The 18,015-nt window shown below is 37.1% G+C and overlaps 1 protein-coding gene across 1 annotated transcript in view; it reads left to right on the forward strand.

The window, feature by feature from the left end:
• ACACA (acetyl-CoA carboxylase alpha) overlaps positions 1–18,015 on the forward strand; it is a 212,024-nt gene that overhangs the window by 31,171 nt on the left and 162,838 nt on the right. Inside the window, exons 4-10 of the mRNA XM_028157549.2 lie at positions 1,650–1,782; positions 3,643–3,781; positions 8,912–9,021; positions 10,563–10,644; positions 12,098–12,196; positions 14,011–14,117; positions 16,172–16,282. Coding sequence (XP_028013350.1) covers positions 1,650–1,782; positions 3,643–3,781; positions 8,912–9,021; positions 10,563–10,644; positions 12,098–12,196; positions 14,011–14,117; positions 16,172–16,282 — 781 coding nt within the window. The remainder of the gene's footprint in view (positions 1–1,649; positions 1,783–3,642; positions 3,782–8,911; positions 9,022–10,562; positions 10,645–12,097; positions 12,197–14,010; positions 14,118–16,171; positions 16,283–18,015) is intronic.

The following is an 18,015-nucleotide window of genomic DNA, read 5'->3' on the forward strand; positions in this document are numbered from 1 at the left end:
AAAATCATCTGGACCTGGTCTTTTCTTTGTGGGATGATTTTAATCATACTCTTTTATTTTGAAAAGTTAAATTACTATGTCAAAGTTGGAGTATAGGAGAAAGGAATGAAAAATAGGAATGGAAGAAGATATCTGTCTATTAAGCAGTGTATAAATATAAAGGACCTTATTTATATCTATTATCTCATTTAATCCTCAAAACACCAATTCAGAGGGTCTATCATTGTCCAGTCAAGGAAAGAGAAACTGCATTAGGCATTATAATAAAGACGACATTCATTAGTGAGAATTGGTTACTTGGGTGTTAGAAGAAGAAAAGAACAAAAAGGGATACTGAAGTAACCCAGAGTTAATACCTATGGAAAACAGTTATCACCCCTAGACCTAGGGGTCATAAAGGAAGAAGTAGGAGCTCAGAGGAGGGCCCTTGGGGGCTGGTGCTTAGACCACTGGGGGTAAGCTTTGAGTAGCTGGTGCTCAGATCCCTGAGGAGAAGACCTGGCCTGACAGGTGACTGATAGGCCCAGGCAGCATACCCTAGAGGATGAGTAAGCATGGCAAGGCAGTATTGACTGTCAGGGAACCACAACCTCCTGCTCCTGGTACCTCTACGAGAATGCATCAAGGCTTTCTCAGGAATGTCAAAAGATGCTAGAAGCTAGAATTTACTTTCTGTTACATACATGGGGCAATGCTGGTAATAACTGGAAAACACAAAATAAGTCTCTTTTTTATCTCTGTCTTCCCATTGGCAGAATTGAACAATTTTGCAGAGGCTTAGCCCTATTTTCACAGTGCAGAGCATAAAAGAGTGGGCTTGGAGCTGAGGGACAATAGGTAAATAACTGGAACTGTGAATACTATGCATATTTTACAAAGAGAAAACTGAAGCTGAGCAAGGTTAAATTATTTGCTAAAACTCATTGGAGCTATTAAGCAGACAGATCTGGAATTTAAAACCATGTCTGTGCAGTTTCAACAACTATATTTTATCTAATCTAAAACACCATTAATTGTTAGAGGCACCATTGAGGGGGAAAATACTGCCAACTAAATAAATCATACAATTGGTTATAAGATATATATCAATATCAGAGATTTTTTTTTAAAGAGGAACATCTTAAAATTTATGAAATATGGTATGTTATGCTGCCTTGTAAAGAATTTGATTTTGAAACATCTATGGGATACATCAGTAAAACACTTAGTAGGCAATTAAAAATGTGGAGTTAAAGCTCATAAGAAAGATGTAGGGTGGAGATACAGAGGAGAAAGGTCATCTGTATGCCAGAATCATGATCCAGAAACAGGCTTGCTAATTGTATTTTTAGTTTTAACAGTTGAGTCTGCTATTTCTACCATTTCGTTTCATTCCAACCATTGCCTATCTCTTTGTGATGGCACTGTTGCTAAACCTTAATATTATTTTTTTATTATCCAGGAACAGTTTTTTGCTTAGATTCCCACAAGCAAAGACCATTTTCCCCTCCTCTCTTCTATTTAAAAAGTATGTGGTCTCCCAGCATGCTGTCTTCACAAGGGTATAGTTGGAGGTACTGTTACAAGAAGTGAAAAGCAGGTCTCCAGGGGAGATGGATGGTGTGAAGAAATCCTATTGACAGACGTTCACGGTTTCTCTATTTTTATAGGTCCAGCATGTCTGGCTTGCATCTAGTAAAGCAAGGTCGAGACCGAAAGAAAATAGACTCACAGCGAGATTTCACTGTAGCTTCGCCAGCAGAATTTGTTACTCGCTTTGGGGGGAATAAAGTAATTGAGAAGGTAAGTTTTGTAACCTGCTAAAGTACTTTTCCAAAGTATATGAGATTTAATGCCTAAAATTGTTGTCTAGATTTGCTCAAAACTGATATTAGACTTTTAGAGACCTTGCCTCTGCATGTGAAGTTATCCTTTCTACCTCCGTAGCATCTTATTAAATAATTTTACTATTTTCTGTAATATGTATAACCACTGATAATTTAGTCTCAGCTAATAAGATGATGAAGCAGTGCTCATCAAGTTCTTTTTAAAAGATCTTGTGATTTTACAGGGTTGGGCTGCACTGATCTGAGAGGCTATGAGAAATCAATTAACTTGTGGGGTGGTGGTGAGGAGATAATGTCATAGCATTGGGTTTGGAGCTAAGGAAGTACAGACTTTCAGAAGAGAAAGTTTAAACAGTTTGATACACTGACTGATTGGCTTCCACCACGTTTTTGAGATGTTTAGAGGGAATACACCACATGAAATACTTAGAGATTACACTTTTTTTTTAAAATATTAACTCTGTGTCACTTTTATCTAAACCATGTCAGAGCTAAGCGAATGACTTGGTTGAAATAGTTTATAGTGACTAAAAGATTAAAGGGTGGGGACCTACATTCCCACTCCTAAAAGTATTGCTTCAGCGGTGTCCTTCTCTTAGTCTTCCAATAAAGATAGATTATATGTCTCCTAGCCCATGTTACCCTTGGAGGCATGATTGCAAGACGGGTAATGAAAGGTTTGTTACAGAGAAGTCTCAGGATCCTTGATTCTTCTTTTTTTTCTTGTGACCATTCTGAGGCAGGCTCTATAATTCTAAGGCATTTGGGGTTTGGCATTTTGGAGAGAAGTGGTGGTTGGTTCCAGGTTCTTATACATGTTCAGGGTACTCTGCCTTATTTTACTACAAGGGAGAATAGTGCATGACACTCACTGTTTGGTCTTCCTCCATCCTTATTTATAATACACCATCTCTCTTAATTTTCTGTTCCCTAGTAATTGGTTTAGTAAAATAATTCACAAACTCACAAGATTTGAGTAGTTGTGATTTTTTTTTTCCTTCAAGAAATGAAGTTATGGGCCTGACAGGTGTGGGTCAGTGGTTAGAGCGTTGGCCTGTGCACTGAAGGGCTCTGGGTTTGATCCTGGTCAAGGGCATGTACCTGGGTTGCAGGTTCGATCCCCGACCCTGGTTGGGACGCCTGTGGGAGGCAACCAATTGATGTGTCTCTCTCACATTGATGTTTTTCTCTCTCTCTCTGTCCCCCTTACATCCCCCTTTCCTTCTAATCTCCCTTCGACTCTCTAAAAATCAATGGAAAAAAATACCCTTGGGTGAGGGTTTAATTAAAAGAGAGAGAGAGAGAGAGAGAGAGAGAGAGAGAGAGATGAAGTTATGCCTTGGCCTGGTGGCTCAGTCGGTTGAGTTTCGTTCTGTGCACTGAAGGGTCGCCAGTTCAATTCCTGGTCAAGGCACATGCCCAGGTTGTGGGGTTGTCAATCCCCAGTCAGGGTGCATACAGGCGGCAACTGATTGATGTTTCTCTGTCACATTGATGTTTCTCTCTCTAACCATCCTCTCTCAAAATCAATTTAAAACAAAGTATATCCTTGGGTGAGGATTTTTAAAAGAAGGAAGTTAGAAAGGAATAAGGTTGAGTCAGGCACATATTGAAGTATTTCCTTAGCTAACATTTTAAAATATCCCTTGGTCATGTGGGAGCTAGTTCTTAACTACCTAGACCAGCAATACAAATTCCTATTGAAAATCTGCCTTTCCAAATAAGATAGAGCTACAAAATTGTCTTACTTCTTTTTCTCCATCATTGCTTGCTTTTTCTGTTTTTCTCTCCAATTCCCATCCCCTAACTCTCCCAGGTTCTTATTGCCAACAACGGCATTGCAGCAGTGAAATGCATGCGGTCTATCCGTCGGTGGTCTTACGAGATGTTTCGAAATGAACGTGCAATCCGATTTGTTGTCATGGTCACACCTGAAGACCTTAAAGCCAATGCAGGTGAGTTATTTGCATTAAGAAAGCATCACTCTAGACTCTAGAGTCTAGAGCATAAAACATTGACTACCACGGCCTGTAGGTAGGAGAATAGTAACAGGGGGAGTCTCAAACCGAAAGATCTCTCTTTTAAAAAGTGTTAATAATACGAATATACAAGTGATTGTGCAATATTTAACCTCAACACAGACCCTTGTGTTCTAGGTAAAAATAGGTAGACATTGAACGAAAGTGTTGATTTGGGTTTTTAGGTGTATGCCTTTTCAGTGTCAAGTATTTGCTAAGCAACATACTTTAACATGTGTAAGTGGAAAGGTTTGGAAGGAAATACTATATCCCTTATGAGACACAGTGAATTTTTTCCCTTTCTTCTGAGGGAGAGCCCTCTTGGGACCCAAGTGGGTTTTACTCTGCAAGCTCTTCTGCACATTCTCTCTACTTAGAATGTCCTCCAGCTGAGAGATGTTAGGATAGCTGAGCGGTTGTGGCTTTCCTCTCCATGCTTTTTACCACTAAAGCATAATCTCTAAGTTAGAGTACTCACAGATAACAGCTTTATAAATAGCTATCTTTTTAAAACCATTTTGTTTTGTATGTTCTCTCTATATTGAGACAATGATGTTAAGACTATGCCTAAAGAATAAGGAGTATTATGCTATCTTATTTAGAAACAGAAGGCACCAATTTATTGGAAAGCTTATATTATGTGAAAACATTTAGATTGACCCTTTAACATCTCTGAGCCACAATTTTTACAACTATAAAAGAATGATCATAATGTCTAGTTCACTATAAAGATGAAATTGTCTATCATAAATGTCAATTACCTTGCATTATTTCTTTTCCTTCATGTAGTTCTACCTCAGTGGTCGGCAAACTCATTAGTCAACAGAGCCAAATATCAACAGTACAACGATTGAAATTTCTTTTGAGAGCCAAATTTTTTAAACTTAAACTTCTTCTAACGCCATTTCTTCAAAATAGACTTGCCCAGGCCGTGGAATTTTGTGAAAGAGCCACACTCAAGGAGCCAAAGAGCCGCATGTGGCTCGCGAGCCGCAGTTTGCCAACCACGGTTCTACCTAATGCTCCCATTAATTCATTTATTTGTAAACATGGGGACCTACAGTTGGATAGGATGTGATCTTGCTCTAGGAAACCAATAATTTCATTACTTTGAGGTCAGTGCTATAATATAAATATGCATAGTGTATTATGAGAACATAGAAATGAGATATCTTTACTCTGCCCCTTACTCTTGGGGGCAGGGTTAAGATAAAGCTTTCTGAAGAGGTTATGCCTATCCAAAATTGAGTAAGAATTAATGAAGCAATTAGAGAGAAGACAAAAGTGTTTCAGGCCGAAGGAACAGTATATGCAAATGTTTGAAAGTGTGACACAGTCATTTTCTGGAAATTATAGGTGGCTTGGTAAATTACAAAATGTGATCATAGTATTCGTCAAGAAGGGCCTTGTTTTTCATCGTCAAGGGCATGGACTTGATCTTTTTAGGGATGAATGTGTGTGTGTGTGTGTGTGTGTGTGTATGTGTATGTTGAACATTAAAGGATTTGTATTTAAATTGATTAGTTGTTTTTGACGATTCAAAAGTAGAAGAGTATAATGAACCTCTTTCCATCTTTCTGTCATCCAGCATCAATAATTATCAACAGCCAGTCTTGTTTCATCTATACTTTCACTTTCTCTCTCTTCCACACAATCTTTGAAGCAAATCCTAGACATGATTTTATGTGTAAATATTTTACTATGTATCTCTAAAAGATAGATGCATTTTTAAAAACATGAATAATTAGATGATTCAGGAAGCATCTGGGAATATCCGTTTGTGGAAGGCAATATAAAGGATATGACAAGGCTGAGACTAGAAAAGAACAGGATGGTTTAGAGAGCCTTAGGAGGTAAAATTGACAAGATTTGATGGTTGAATGAAGAATTAATGATTATAGTTGGATTTATAATTTGGTTGACTAGGCAGGTACTAGTACCATCAAGTAGGGCAAAGTAATAGATGATGTAGCAAGAAGAGTAAGTTTTTTGGGGGGATAGATTAGGTATGGAGTACTTGTGGTACAAGTAGACTCTATAAATCCTACAAAAAAATGGAATATATCCTTCCAAAACTTAGAAATAATAACAGCCAGAGATTAAGAGTTTACATTATCAGTTAACACTACTCCCTGAAAGAACAGATAGAAAATAAAGAGAAGAGGGCTAAGGATGAAACTTTATGGAAGGCTAGGATATAGGATAGATTCAGGAAGGTAGGCCCAGAAACAATACTGAGAAGTGATCAGAGAGATGGGAGAAGCAGAAGAGAAAAGCAAAAAGAAAGAATTTCAATAAGAAGGGTCAAATGTGTCAACAGTTCAATAAAGTAGGAAGAGAAATCTGTTCAGCAATTATGGAACCATTGATATTTGCAAGAATAGTTTTAGTAGAACAATATGATTATGCAAACTAATATAGAATTTTAAGTGATGAATGGGAAGTGACATGGAGATAGCCAATGTGGACAAATTTTTTAAGAATTTGAATGAGCCCTAACCGGTTTGGCTCAGTGGATAGAGCGTCGGCCTGCGGACTCAAGGGTCCCAGGTTCGATTCCGGTCAAGGGCATGTACCTTGGTTGCAGGCACATACCCTGTAGGGATTGTGCAGGAGGCAGCTGATCGATGTTTCTCTCTCATCGAGGTTTCTAACTCTCTATCCCTCTCCCTTCCTCTCTGAAAAAAAATCAATAAAATATATATTTTTTAAAAAGAATTTGAATGAGAAGGGAAGAAGAAAGGGCAGTAACTAAAGAGAACTTCAGGGTCAAGGGAGGATTTTAATTTTTCTGAATGAAATGACTTGAGAATATTTATAGTCTAAGAAGAAGGAGCCAAAGAGGGAGATGTGTACAAGTATACAAGAGACCTAGAGGAGGTGGGAGAGGATTGGATCAAGAACACAAGAACAAAAGTATGCATAACTTTTGACCAAGAAATTGTATTTTCTTGTATTTATTCTGAGGAACAAAAGATCAGTATTATGGGCAAATGTATTTGTATAAGGATAGTCATTATTAAAATAATCAGAAACTGGGAGTAACTTAAGTGTCCACCATCAGTGGATTAGTTAAGTAAAGTGTGGTACACTAATTCTATGAAATACCATGCAGCCATTAAAAAATAGCATTAATTGGTCTGAGAATGCATTCTGTTAAATTGCTGTATTATTTATCTATTATTGTATAACAATATTACCACAAACTTAGCAGCTTAAAACAACTGACATTTATAATCTCACAGTTTCTGTAGGTCAGGGTACAGCTGAGTTGGGTCTTCTGCTTCAGGTTATCACAAAGCTGCAGTCAGTTGTCAGTTGGGGCTGCAGTCTCATCTGAGCTCAACTTTGGATGGATCTGCTTTCAAGCTCACATGGTTGTTGGCAGCATTCAGTTTTCTGTGGGTTCCCAGACTTGGGGCCTGAATGGTTAGCTGGTTATTGACTAGAGGCTACTCTCGGCTCCTTGTCACATGGGCCATCCCAAAATGACTGCCTTCTACCTCAAAGCCAGCAAGGGAGAGTATTAAATTTGGTTACATTCATATGTAATGTTATCATGGAAATGACATGTCATATTTACCATATTTTCTTTGCCAGAAGCAAGTCACACCCAAGGAGAGTGGATTACTTAAAGCATGAATACCTGGAGATTGGGATCAAAGAGGCAGACACTTAAGTGTCTGTTCATCACAATTTCCAAGAAGAACATTGTCCATAAGGAGATTGATAGCATGATATAATAATAGGAAAAAAGTACATTGTGTATAGTAAAAAAAAAAAAAAAAAGATATAATACCAAAACAACAATACTAGTTATCTGTGGGAGTGAAATTTTGGGGTGTTTTTATTTCTATTTATGTTCCTGCTTTTTCCAACCTTTTTTACTTAGAGTTTATATAATTTTATACTTTCTTTAAAAGTTATTTAAGAAATAGCACTCTAGAAAGGATTATAATATCAATGGTATTAAATTAAGGAATTAGTATTTTTTTAAAAATATATTTTTATTGATTTCAGAGAGAGGAAGGGAGAGGGAGAGAGATAGAAACAGCGATTATGAGAGAAGATCATTGACTGGCTGCCTCCTGCATGCTCCCTACTGGGGATTGAGCCGGCAACCTGGGCATGTGCCCTAACTTGGAATTAAACTGTGACCTCCTAGTTCATGGGTTGACACTCAACCATTGACACACTGGCTGGGTAAGAATTTTTTTTAAAGGACTTAAAGCCTTTAAAAGTTAAGAACAATATATAAGAAAAGTTAATATATACGTTGGAAATGGACCTTGAGCAAGTTATTTAAATATTCCAGATCATAATTTTCTATAAACTGGGTGTTGTATTACGTATCATTTGTTGACTTAAATGAAATATATATATGTAAAGTGCTTATTAGTGCAATCCTACACATTGTAGCTTCTCTGCTACTGTTGTTGCCAGAATAGGAAGAGTGAGACATCAGGTGACAAGTTTAAATGGGAATACTGAGCAAAAAAGTAATGTGAGGTAAAGAAGGTATCTTTTTAAAGTGTCTTTTAAATATCTGTTATTGCTAACATTCCAGATAAACCCTTTTTAAACACCTAGGAGACTCCTGTATATATCCTTTCTTATTTAGCCAGTCTACAAACCCTCCAGACTCTTCCTTCTGTCCCCATTCTGTCCTAGCTCTACATCAAGAATAGGGCTTTCTCAGAATATAGTACAAAGTAAAGATAAAGGGTGTTAGGACTAGAACTTTTTCCCATAATGGAATAATTATACATGGGCCTCTAAGTCACAGACACATTATTTTTGATATAGGGGTCATGAAGACCCTTCAGAAAGGTCACATAGTGAAATGTTTGATAACTGCTGTTTTAGTGTAAGAGCTTCCTAAATATGAGATTAGTGCATATTAGTGACTTAATAAAGTCAGAGCCTTCAAATAAATGGTCCTGGAAATTACCCCATTAATGCAGTTTGTCCTATGGTTACTTATGATTGTCCTTTACATAGTCTTGCTCTGTGTATTATTTCAGAAACTAAAGCATGTGTTCTCTATTAATTTGCTTACATTTTCAGAGTACATTAAGATGGCAGATCACTATGTACCAGTGCCAGGGGGACCAAACAACAACAACTATGCAAATGTTGAATTAATTCTTGATATTGCTAAAAGGATCCCAGTTCAAGTAAGAGATGCCAATGTATCCTTTAAAGCCAAATTTATACGTTGCAGCATTATTTACAATAGTCAAGATATGGAAGCAACCTAATTGTCCATCGATAGATAAATGGATAAATAAGTGGTGCATGTATACAATGGAATATTACTCAGCCATAAAAAAGAATGAAATCTTGCAATTTATGACAACATGGATAGAATAAGAGGGCATTATGCTAAGTAAATAAGTAAGACAGAGAAAGATAAATACCAAATAAAACTGAAACAAATTCACAAATACAGAGAACATTTTGATGATTGCCAGATGGGATGGGGTTTGGCACATTGGTGAAAAAGGAGAAGGGATTAAGACAGACAAATTGCCAATTATAAAAACAGCCATGGGGATGTAAAGTACAGCATAGGGAATATAATCAACAGTGAATAATATTGTAATAACTATGTATGGTGTCAAGTAGGTACGAGATTTACAAGGTGCTCACTTCAGAAGTTATATAAATATATAATCATCTGAAACTAATACAATATTGTATGTCAGTTGTATTTGAAATTTTTTTAAGTTAAAAAAAGGGAAAAATGTTTATACTTTAAAGATGTTATTCAGATTCAGCACTATAGTTCATATATGAACTAATATTTACACTTGCCAAAGAAAACTATTGCATATTATGGTTTATGATGCTTCACTGTTTTAATAAACACAAAATCTGCAAGTAGTTACAGAAAACAACAATAGATTTAGTGATTTTACATTTAGGCACAAGGGGATGTCCAAAAAAGAACTTTTAATTTTATAGAAAGCATCTTTGTTGAAAATTTATAAATGCCTTCATGTGAAATATAACCAACAAGGAAAGGAAAGGTGGAAAGATGCATTTAGTCAAAATAAAGTAAACATACTACAAATAGGAGGTTTGTAAGGGTTTTTTCCCCCCCAGTGATTAATTATTCTATCCATTTCACCTTCAAACCATTTCCAATGGAATATTCTTAGCCCAGAATATGATGGTGTATTCCCACTGGAGTATTCTTAGCCCAGAATATGGTGGTGTAGAAATAGCTCATTCCTTCCCTATTACTTGTATGAGGAAATTTAGGGTAAGTGTTTTAAAGCCCAAAAAGAAAAAAAAGCTCATGATATGTAGAGCATTATAACCACTAGATATAAAGGTTGAGTTGTATGGCCAAAGTAATTGAATCTGTGAAGGAAAACCAATATTTCTATAGAGTCTAGAAAAGGCTCTATAGAGTCTAGTTGAAAGGCTATGATTTGAATTTCCTAAAGAGCAACAAGACTAGCTGGATCTTAATATCAATTTCAACTTAGATTTGACTTCTTCAGAGGTTTTGCCACAATGGATGCTTATTGTTCTGTAAGAAGTTTGCCAAGAATTAAGCATAGAAGCAGAATTAAGTATTAGGCTGCTGTGGAGCTATTGTACCTCATGGAGTAGGGCCCAGTCTTAGTAGAGAATAATACAGTTACATGTTTGTTTTTTTCTTTTAAATATGAATTTTAAGAATGAACCATATTGTGTTCCCTTGTAGGCAGTGTGGGCTGGCTGGGGTCATGCTTCTGAGAATCCCAAGCTCCCAGAACTTCTTTTGAAAAATGGCATCGCATTCATGGGTAAGTCTTTCTGACATACTGTTTCTGTCTTTCTGTTCCTCTCTGTCAATTTTGTCCATATTCTACTTTATATTCTGCTTTTCTTCTGTTTAACATTCTCTTATTTTTCATCAGTCAGCAACTCTGAGTAACCTCTTTATTATTTTGTTTTCCCTTCCTCGCTTCTTATACCCTGCTTATGTCTCTGCATCTTGTTTTGTTTTCTGTCCCTAGGTTCTTTTCCATGAGATGTGGAGGAGGCTCTGATTTCCAAAACCCTGATTTTAAAAATGTTGCCATTAACCTAGGAAAAGATATGGAAAACATATTTTTATATAGCAAAGATAATTGAATACTTAGGATACCATAGCAGTGTACCCTTAAGTATGAATCGGCCCCTTCACATTTAAGCATATACTAGTAGATTATACTAGGGGCCCAGTGCACCTTGAAAGGAACTGTGGGCCGCAAGGCTACGGTGGCAAAGGGGCGGGTCTTGGCCCATCCTCCTTGCCCCCGCCCAGCACCTCCTGCTGTGGTCCCTCAGCAGCGGGTGCGAGAGGTGGCTACTAGCCCTGATTGCCCCTCAGGAGCAGGGGGAGGTGGAGAAGCCCCAAGGGGCGATTGGGGCCAGTGCCGGGTGCTGGCAGCGGGTGTGAGCGGTGGGCTCTGGCAGTGGCAGTGGGTGCGAGCACCAGGTGGGACCACGGCGTGCAGGAGCAAAGAATTTTCAGTAACCAACAGAGGCTCGCCCCAATGACAGTAACCAGCGCCCCACCTTGGTCTGGTGACCCCGCTCACCTGCTCCACCATCCTGCCGCGGCCGATGCCCGCTATGTTCTGCATGCGCCCCCTGATGGTCAGCACACCTCATAGCGACCGGTTCAGTTATTCTGCCGTTCAGTCTATTTGCATATTAGGGTTTTATATGTATAGATTCCTGAGAGCTCTGTCTTCTGTCTTTTCTGCTCTCATATGGCAGAAAGAGAAATAGAGGTTATATGGCTCAAAGTATTTCTCTGTCTCAGAGACATTCCACAATGATGACTGTGCTTTGTAAACCCTATTAAAGTTAAATCTTCCTTTTTGGTTCCCCTAAGACCAAGGAAGGGATAATATATATATATTTCAGACTTGAACACCAAAACTTAATGTAGGATATTGGTTAAAAAAATATTTTATTAATCTGGTAAAGTTGAATCATAAAGGATAATAAAATGAGAGTTAGATTGGTCAGGAATTTATTTTAGCATATATATTGAGCTCTCATTGTGTATTAAAAGCTTACTACATTAAGATCTATAAAGGGTACAAAGATGAGTTAAAACATAGTAATCCCCTTTAATCAAGTTTATGATCTCCATAATATATAGGGGAGACAAGAAAAATACAAAAGTAATTATATAGAAGACAAATATATGTGATAGAAATTAGGCCAAAATGTTATAGTCAAGCTTCTTGTTTTATTTTTTAGGTCCTCCAAGCCAGGCCATGTGGGCTTTGGGGGATAAGATTGCATCTTCCATAGTGGCACAAACTGCAGGTATCCCAACTCTTCCCTGGAGTGGCAGTGGTAAGAAACTTTCTTGTTTTGTCTTGAAGTGCGGAAAAGTTCAGTAGATATTTGGGACTGTGGCTTGGGGCTTAAGTTTATTTGAAATGTTGGGATACTTGATAAATAGAATCCAGGTTGATAATGGTATCTTGTATCTCCAGGCTTAATTAATATACCTGTAATTTTATCATGTTTTAGGAATTTAAATTTTGTACCAGGTATACTAGATGCTAAACTAGTATTTGAGTGATCTTGGGATTTAATTTGGAGAAACTCTGGGAAAACTTATGGTTCTGTGGATTCAGATCATCTCTGGGTAGGCTAGAACATTTCTTAGAGATGGACTTTGTAGGCAGAATTAGGCCTTTAGGCATTTGAACTGGCCTGGGAAGTGACCTGGATCACTAAGAACACTCAAACGCACCTCTCAAATATTTGCCTGCCAATAGTTTTTTTTTAATGTCAGCCCACAATGTATTGATGATTTGCTTTTCCTGTTTAATACCATTTAACTCCTCAGTTGCCTTTGATATAGAAAATGAAATCATTTAGTCATTTCTTCCAGGCATGTAGAAGGATAAAATTTTTCTCAAAATGATTTATTCTTTTTTAAAAATAATATATTTTTATTGATTTCAGAGAGGAAGGGAGAGGGAGAGATACAAACATTAGTGATAAGAGAGAATCATTGATTGGCTGCCTCCTGCACATCCCCTACTGGGGATTGAGCCCGCAACCCTGGCATGTTCCCATGACTGCAATTGAACATGGGACCCTTCAGTCCATAGGCTGATGCTCTATCCACTGAGCCAAACCGGCTAGGGCTAAAAATGATTTATTCTTGACACATTCCTCAAAGACTGCCATGTGAATTATAATAGCTGATAATAATATGAACTTCCCTTTTTTAGTACTCAAGCACAGGGGGCAGACATACACTAAAATCTTTTCCAAATGGGAGTGACCATTGTCTTGAGGCTGAACAGATTTGAACTCTTGTTACTCTAGCTTTCCAGGGGGATTGCAATATCCTCTCCAGACCTGCTGGGTCAAACAGTTTAAAATAAAAGGTTGTTGAATTTGTTCTTGTTTGAATGGAGAAGCTATAGCATTCCCCTTGTGGCTGAGTACAGGGACATTCAGGGAGCATGGAATCATGACTCTGCTGAGGCCAATAAAACTGCCATTTCCATTTCCAAGGGCTCATAAAGATTGAATTATTTCCCAGACCTCTGGCCCTGGAGCAGGCCTGAACACACAAATCGAAGGTATTTTGCCTGCTGCATTGCTGTGAGAAGCCTGACATGCTTTTTTTTTTTTCTTTCTTTTTCCTTGTATGTCCTTGTATTTTTATACGTTGCTTCCTGTTAGCTCTCCTGGATTTTTCCAGTGTAAGGTCCTGCTTACCCTGGAAACCCAAGTTGTCAGGTCCTGCTGTAGGTAAATACTGTTAACCCAAGGACTGATCAGGGTTTTATGGCATCCTCCTATCTGCCATCTATCCCCAATGTGAGATCGTTTTAAAGAAGGTATAACAGCCGAAACCGGTTTGGCTCAGTGGATAGAGCGTCGGCCTGCGGACTGAAGGGTCCCAGGTTCGATTCCGGTCAAGGGCATGTACCTTGGTTGCGGGCACATCCCCAGTGGGGGGTGTGCAGGAGGCAGCTGATCGATGTTTCTCATCGATGTTTCTAACTCTCTGTCCCTCTCTCTTCCTCTCTGTGAAAAATCAATAAAAATATATTAAAAAAAAAAAAAAAGAAGGTATAACAGAAAATTGACAAGAACAGAAGCTCTTATAGCTGCATTTAAGTCACTGTTATCTATTGTAGGTCTTCATGTGGACTGGCAAGAAAATGATTTTTCAAAACGTATCTTAAATGTTCCCCAAGAACTCTATGAAAAAGGCTATGTGAAGGATGTGGATGATGGGCTAAAGGTAGGTTATTAACTCTAGGAAGTGATGTATTTCAACTGACCAATTATATCAGGAATGTAGTGATCTGGAGCCTGGTTCATGATACAAATTCATGATGGCATTAGGGTTGTAAGATCAGGAGGTATAGTTTATACAGTGAAGAAGTGACCTACATATAACAAAAACAATTTAAATTAGTTTTGAAGCAATCCTCTCACTTAGAACATTTCTTAGGTTGTCAAATCATTTAGTGTATATGTGGGCGAGGAGGTGCAACAAATACATTTTGTCCCTGCTTGAGTTCAGAACCAAGAAGCCAGGCAGATAGAGATCAACATGTCAGCTGTAATAGGAATAGAGCGATGTTGGTGAAAGTGGCTTAAGTATGTAGCAACAATCAGATTTGTAACTTGAATGTCAGTTAAACAGGCTCACTCACTAGTTACTTGTGATACCATAGACTTCCCTCTACAACAACATAGCTTTTACCATTCAGCTTGTTGTATGACTCAGAGCTGACAAAGAGCATATGTTCTGAGCAGTGGGCTAATCCCAAAGGGGAAAGAGGCTGAGGTATTCGTGCTCAGTTCCTCTTTCCAAACCTACCAATCACGTAATTTACTCTTTTTCCCTTGGGGAGGAGTGAGGGAGTGAACCAAGAGAGGCTGAAAGTGTTACCCTATGATTATTGTCCATCCATGTAGAAACATGAATTCAAGCAAAAGGACATTCTTTCTTCAACATAATCTTTCTTTCCTCTATAGTTTTCTCCAGTTTGTTCCTCTTTCACTTTTTAACTAGTTGGGAATGTCAGGTATGCCTCTAGGTAGATGAAGAAAGAATCTATTTTAGAATAACACACTACTATGTCTGACTTACATGTTATAAACTCAAGAGGAACACTGAATGCTCAGCTAATTTTACTGTATTGTTTACATTTAAAATTAAACATCCTGTAATGTCCTTAATAAGAATAAATATTTATAATTGAATTGCAAATGCTATATTCTGTTTGCTGTAATTTGTAAGAGTGGAAGCTTAGTTATTTTGCTTATCAATTAAAAAATGTTTGTTGTTGTTGATAATTATAAATACAAAATTATCTGGTAGAAAATTTGAAAAGCCAGATAAAAGATGATAAAACCACCCCTATTTTCTTCCAGCCATTTTTTATTCATAGATTCATAATGATAATCTTTATTAATAAATTTTCATAATATTGATAATTATAAAATTAAGTCTTGCTGTATATACTTTAATATGCTTGTTTTTTCCTTACTTAATATTGTATATAAGCGTTTTCCTCATGGCATTAAGATTCTTCTAGCATATTTTAAATGTATGACCTGTGCCAAGACATATATTTTTTAAAGGTCTACCTTCTTACATACTGACATTATGTGGGCTATCCTACCTTTTATCTCTTTTCTGTATTTGTGGTTGTCTCTTTAGTCACTTATAACCTTATAACTCAGTGATTGAGTTCATCATGCTAACTGTTTATAAGAATAGAAGTGAATAAAGTTAAGTGAATTTTAGAAAAGATGAGACTATGATAGCAAGATTTTCATGCTTAATCTAGTGACACAGATTAAAATTTGAAATGGTATGTTTTTTCTGGTGACACATTGTTTAGATATTGCTATACTAAACTTAAAAGATTGGAATGTCTTGATAAAGGAATGACTTGTTTATTTTGTACTTTTGGTTAACTTTTCCCCCAGTTTACTTTTTGCCTTAGCTTATTGAAATTCCTCTCTCACATTGATGTTTCTCTCTCTCCCTTCCTCTTTCTCTAAAATTTAATAAAGTCCTCAGGTGAGGATTAAAAAATATGTGGGCATATGAATGCATATGCAGTCATACTTAAACATAAAGGCAATTTCTCTTGGTTCAACCAAGATAATTACAAATATTGTCCTATTACTTCTTTTACTTAATAGTATATCTTCAAGATCTTTCTATTTTACTACATATAGGCCTATCAAATAATAGTATTCTTAAAGGGAGAATATGCCAATTTCTTTTTCCCTACTAATACCATTCTTAAACCATTTTTCTCTTTCTTCTGAAAGGCAGCAGAGGAAGTTGGGTATCCAGTAATGATCAAGGCCTCAGAAGGAGGAGGAGGAAAGGGAATCAGAAAGGTCAATAATGCAGATGACTTCCCTAACCTCTTCAGACAGGTAGAGTACAAGTTGTTTTTGTTTGAATTAACATGTATATCAGTGATATGTGATTTAACTCATGCTAGAATTTATAAGTCCAAAAAATAGAGTTATTTTCTATTATATAAAAGTCATCAGTTTTTTCAGATAGCTCTTCCCTGTATGGTGGCTCATAGAACTTTCTGTGAAAAGCAAGAGTCCATGCCTGTCTATATTTTTGTGTTCCTCTTCTCGTGTTACAACGTATATGGTGTGGTTAGCTCCTGATCGGGATGCTCTTGGCTTGGTCAGGCCCAGACTCTCTGATTGACTTTACATTAATTCAAAGTGACTGTGGGTTCCTGAGTTTCTACCCTGCTGGCCCAGCAGTCTACATCCTAGCCTGTGCTGCATGGCCACTGTACCAGGGCACATGAATCTTATGGCAGGCTCATGTTCTGTGAGAACTGAGAATGGCTCAGAAAAGCTAACCTAGGGTCTCTTTCTGACTACCCATCCGATTAGCTAATTTGATGTGGCAAAACTACAGGTTGGTTGTGAAAGCCAGATATGTTCTCTTTTCAGAATCCTAGAGAATTGGGAGATAGGAGTCTCTTTTTCCCTGTCTTCAGAGTTACCCTCACATAATTGACTCACTTTTTTTTCTCCTTTGATACCCAGAAAAAGGTGTCAGGAAATGGCAAATTGGGACACATTCTGGCCTTTCCATTCTGCTAGCTCCCCACTTTTTCTTATTTATCCCTGGCCACCTTTTATTTGCCCTCCTTTTTTTTTTAAAAAAAAGTCATTCAATAGCAAATTTATTGCTTTCTTATCATGGGCTAAAGAGAAAAAGTCTTATGAACTGGGGATTCCATGATTTGATATACTCAATAAAGAAGGTGATAAAGATATTAAAGATATTATTTTGCTACATTACCTTTTTTTGAATGTCAGAATTTGAATATTACTTATCTTTTTCTTTACATGCCTTCTATAATAATTCCAATTTCATAGGTATTTCAGTGCCTTATGGAGTCTAAAGAAAAGGCCTTTTGCTCTTAGCAAAAGAAAAAGCATGTTAATTAAAAATATATTTTTTATTTTATCTTTTATTGTTGATAGTATTACAAGATAGTAAGCAAAGATTCAGAAAACACTATGAGACCTGAAGGACAAATACAGAGAAAACTACATTTAAGCTTATCTGAGCAAATCTGCCACTTCATTCCAATAAAAAGAGAGAATGAAAAAGAAAATCTTAAAGGAACTGGAAAAAAAGATTAGTTTCAAAGGAGTAACAATAAGATCGATACCTGACATCTCAGTAGAAACAATAGAAACCAGAAAATATTGGGATGTCTTTAAAATATTGAAAGAAAATAATTGCCATTACAGAATTCTGTATCCAGTGACAATATGCTTCAAAATTGCAAATGAAAGGTCTTTGACTATAACAATACTGTATATTCTATAATGTAAACCAGGAGAGCATCTAGTCTGGAGAAAGTTGTACATTTAGCTGTTTGGAATTGATGATAGTACTTTGCCCTTTTGTGGAATTTGTGTGTGTGTGTGTGTGTGTGTGTGTGTGTGTGTGTATGTGTGTGTGTGTGTGTGTTTTCAAAATATTTTGTTCTTTACCCTTGTAATACACTGGGTTTTCATATTTTTCAATTAATATCCTATATAATAAAAGGCTAATATGCAAATTGACCCCTCGGGCGGGATTTCAACTAACAGGGAGTTTGACCAGGGAGTTGGGCTGGCCT

Source organism: Eptesicus fuscus, chromosome 20, assembly GCF_027574615.1.
Source record: "Eptesicus fuscus isolate TK198812 chromosome 20, DD_ASM_mEF_20220401, whole genome shotgun sequence".
Lineage (NCBI taxonomy): Eukaryota > Metazoa > Chordata > Mammalia > Chiroptera > Vespertilionidae > Eptesicus > Eptesicus fuscus.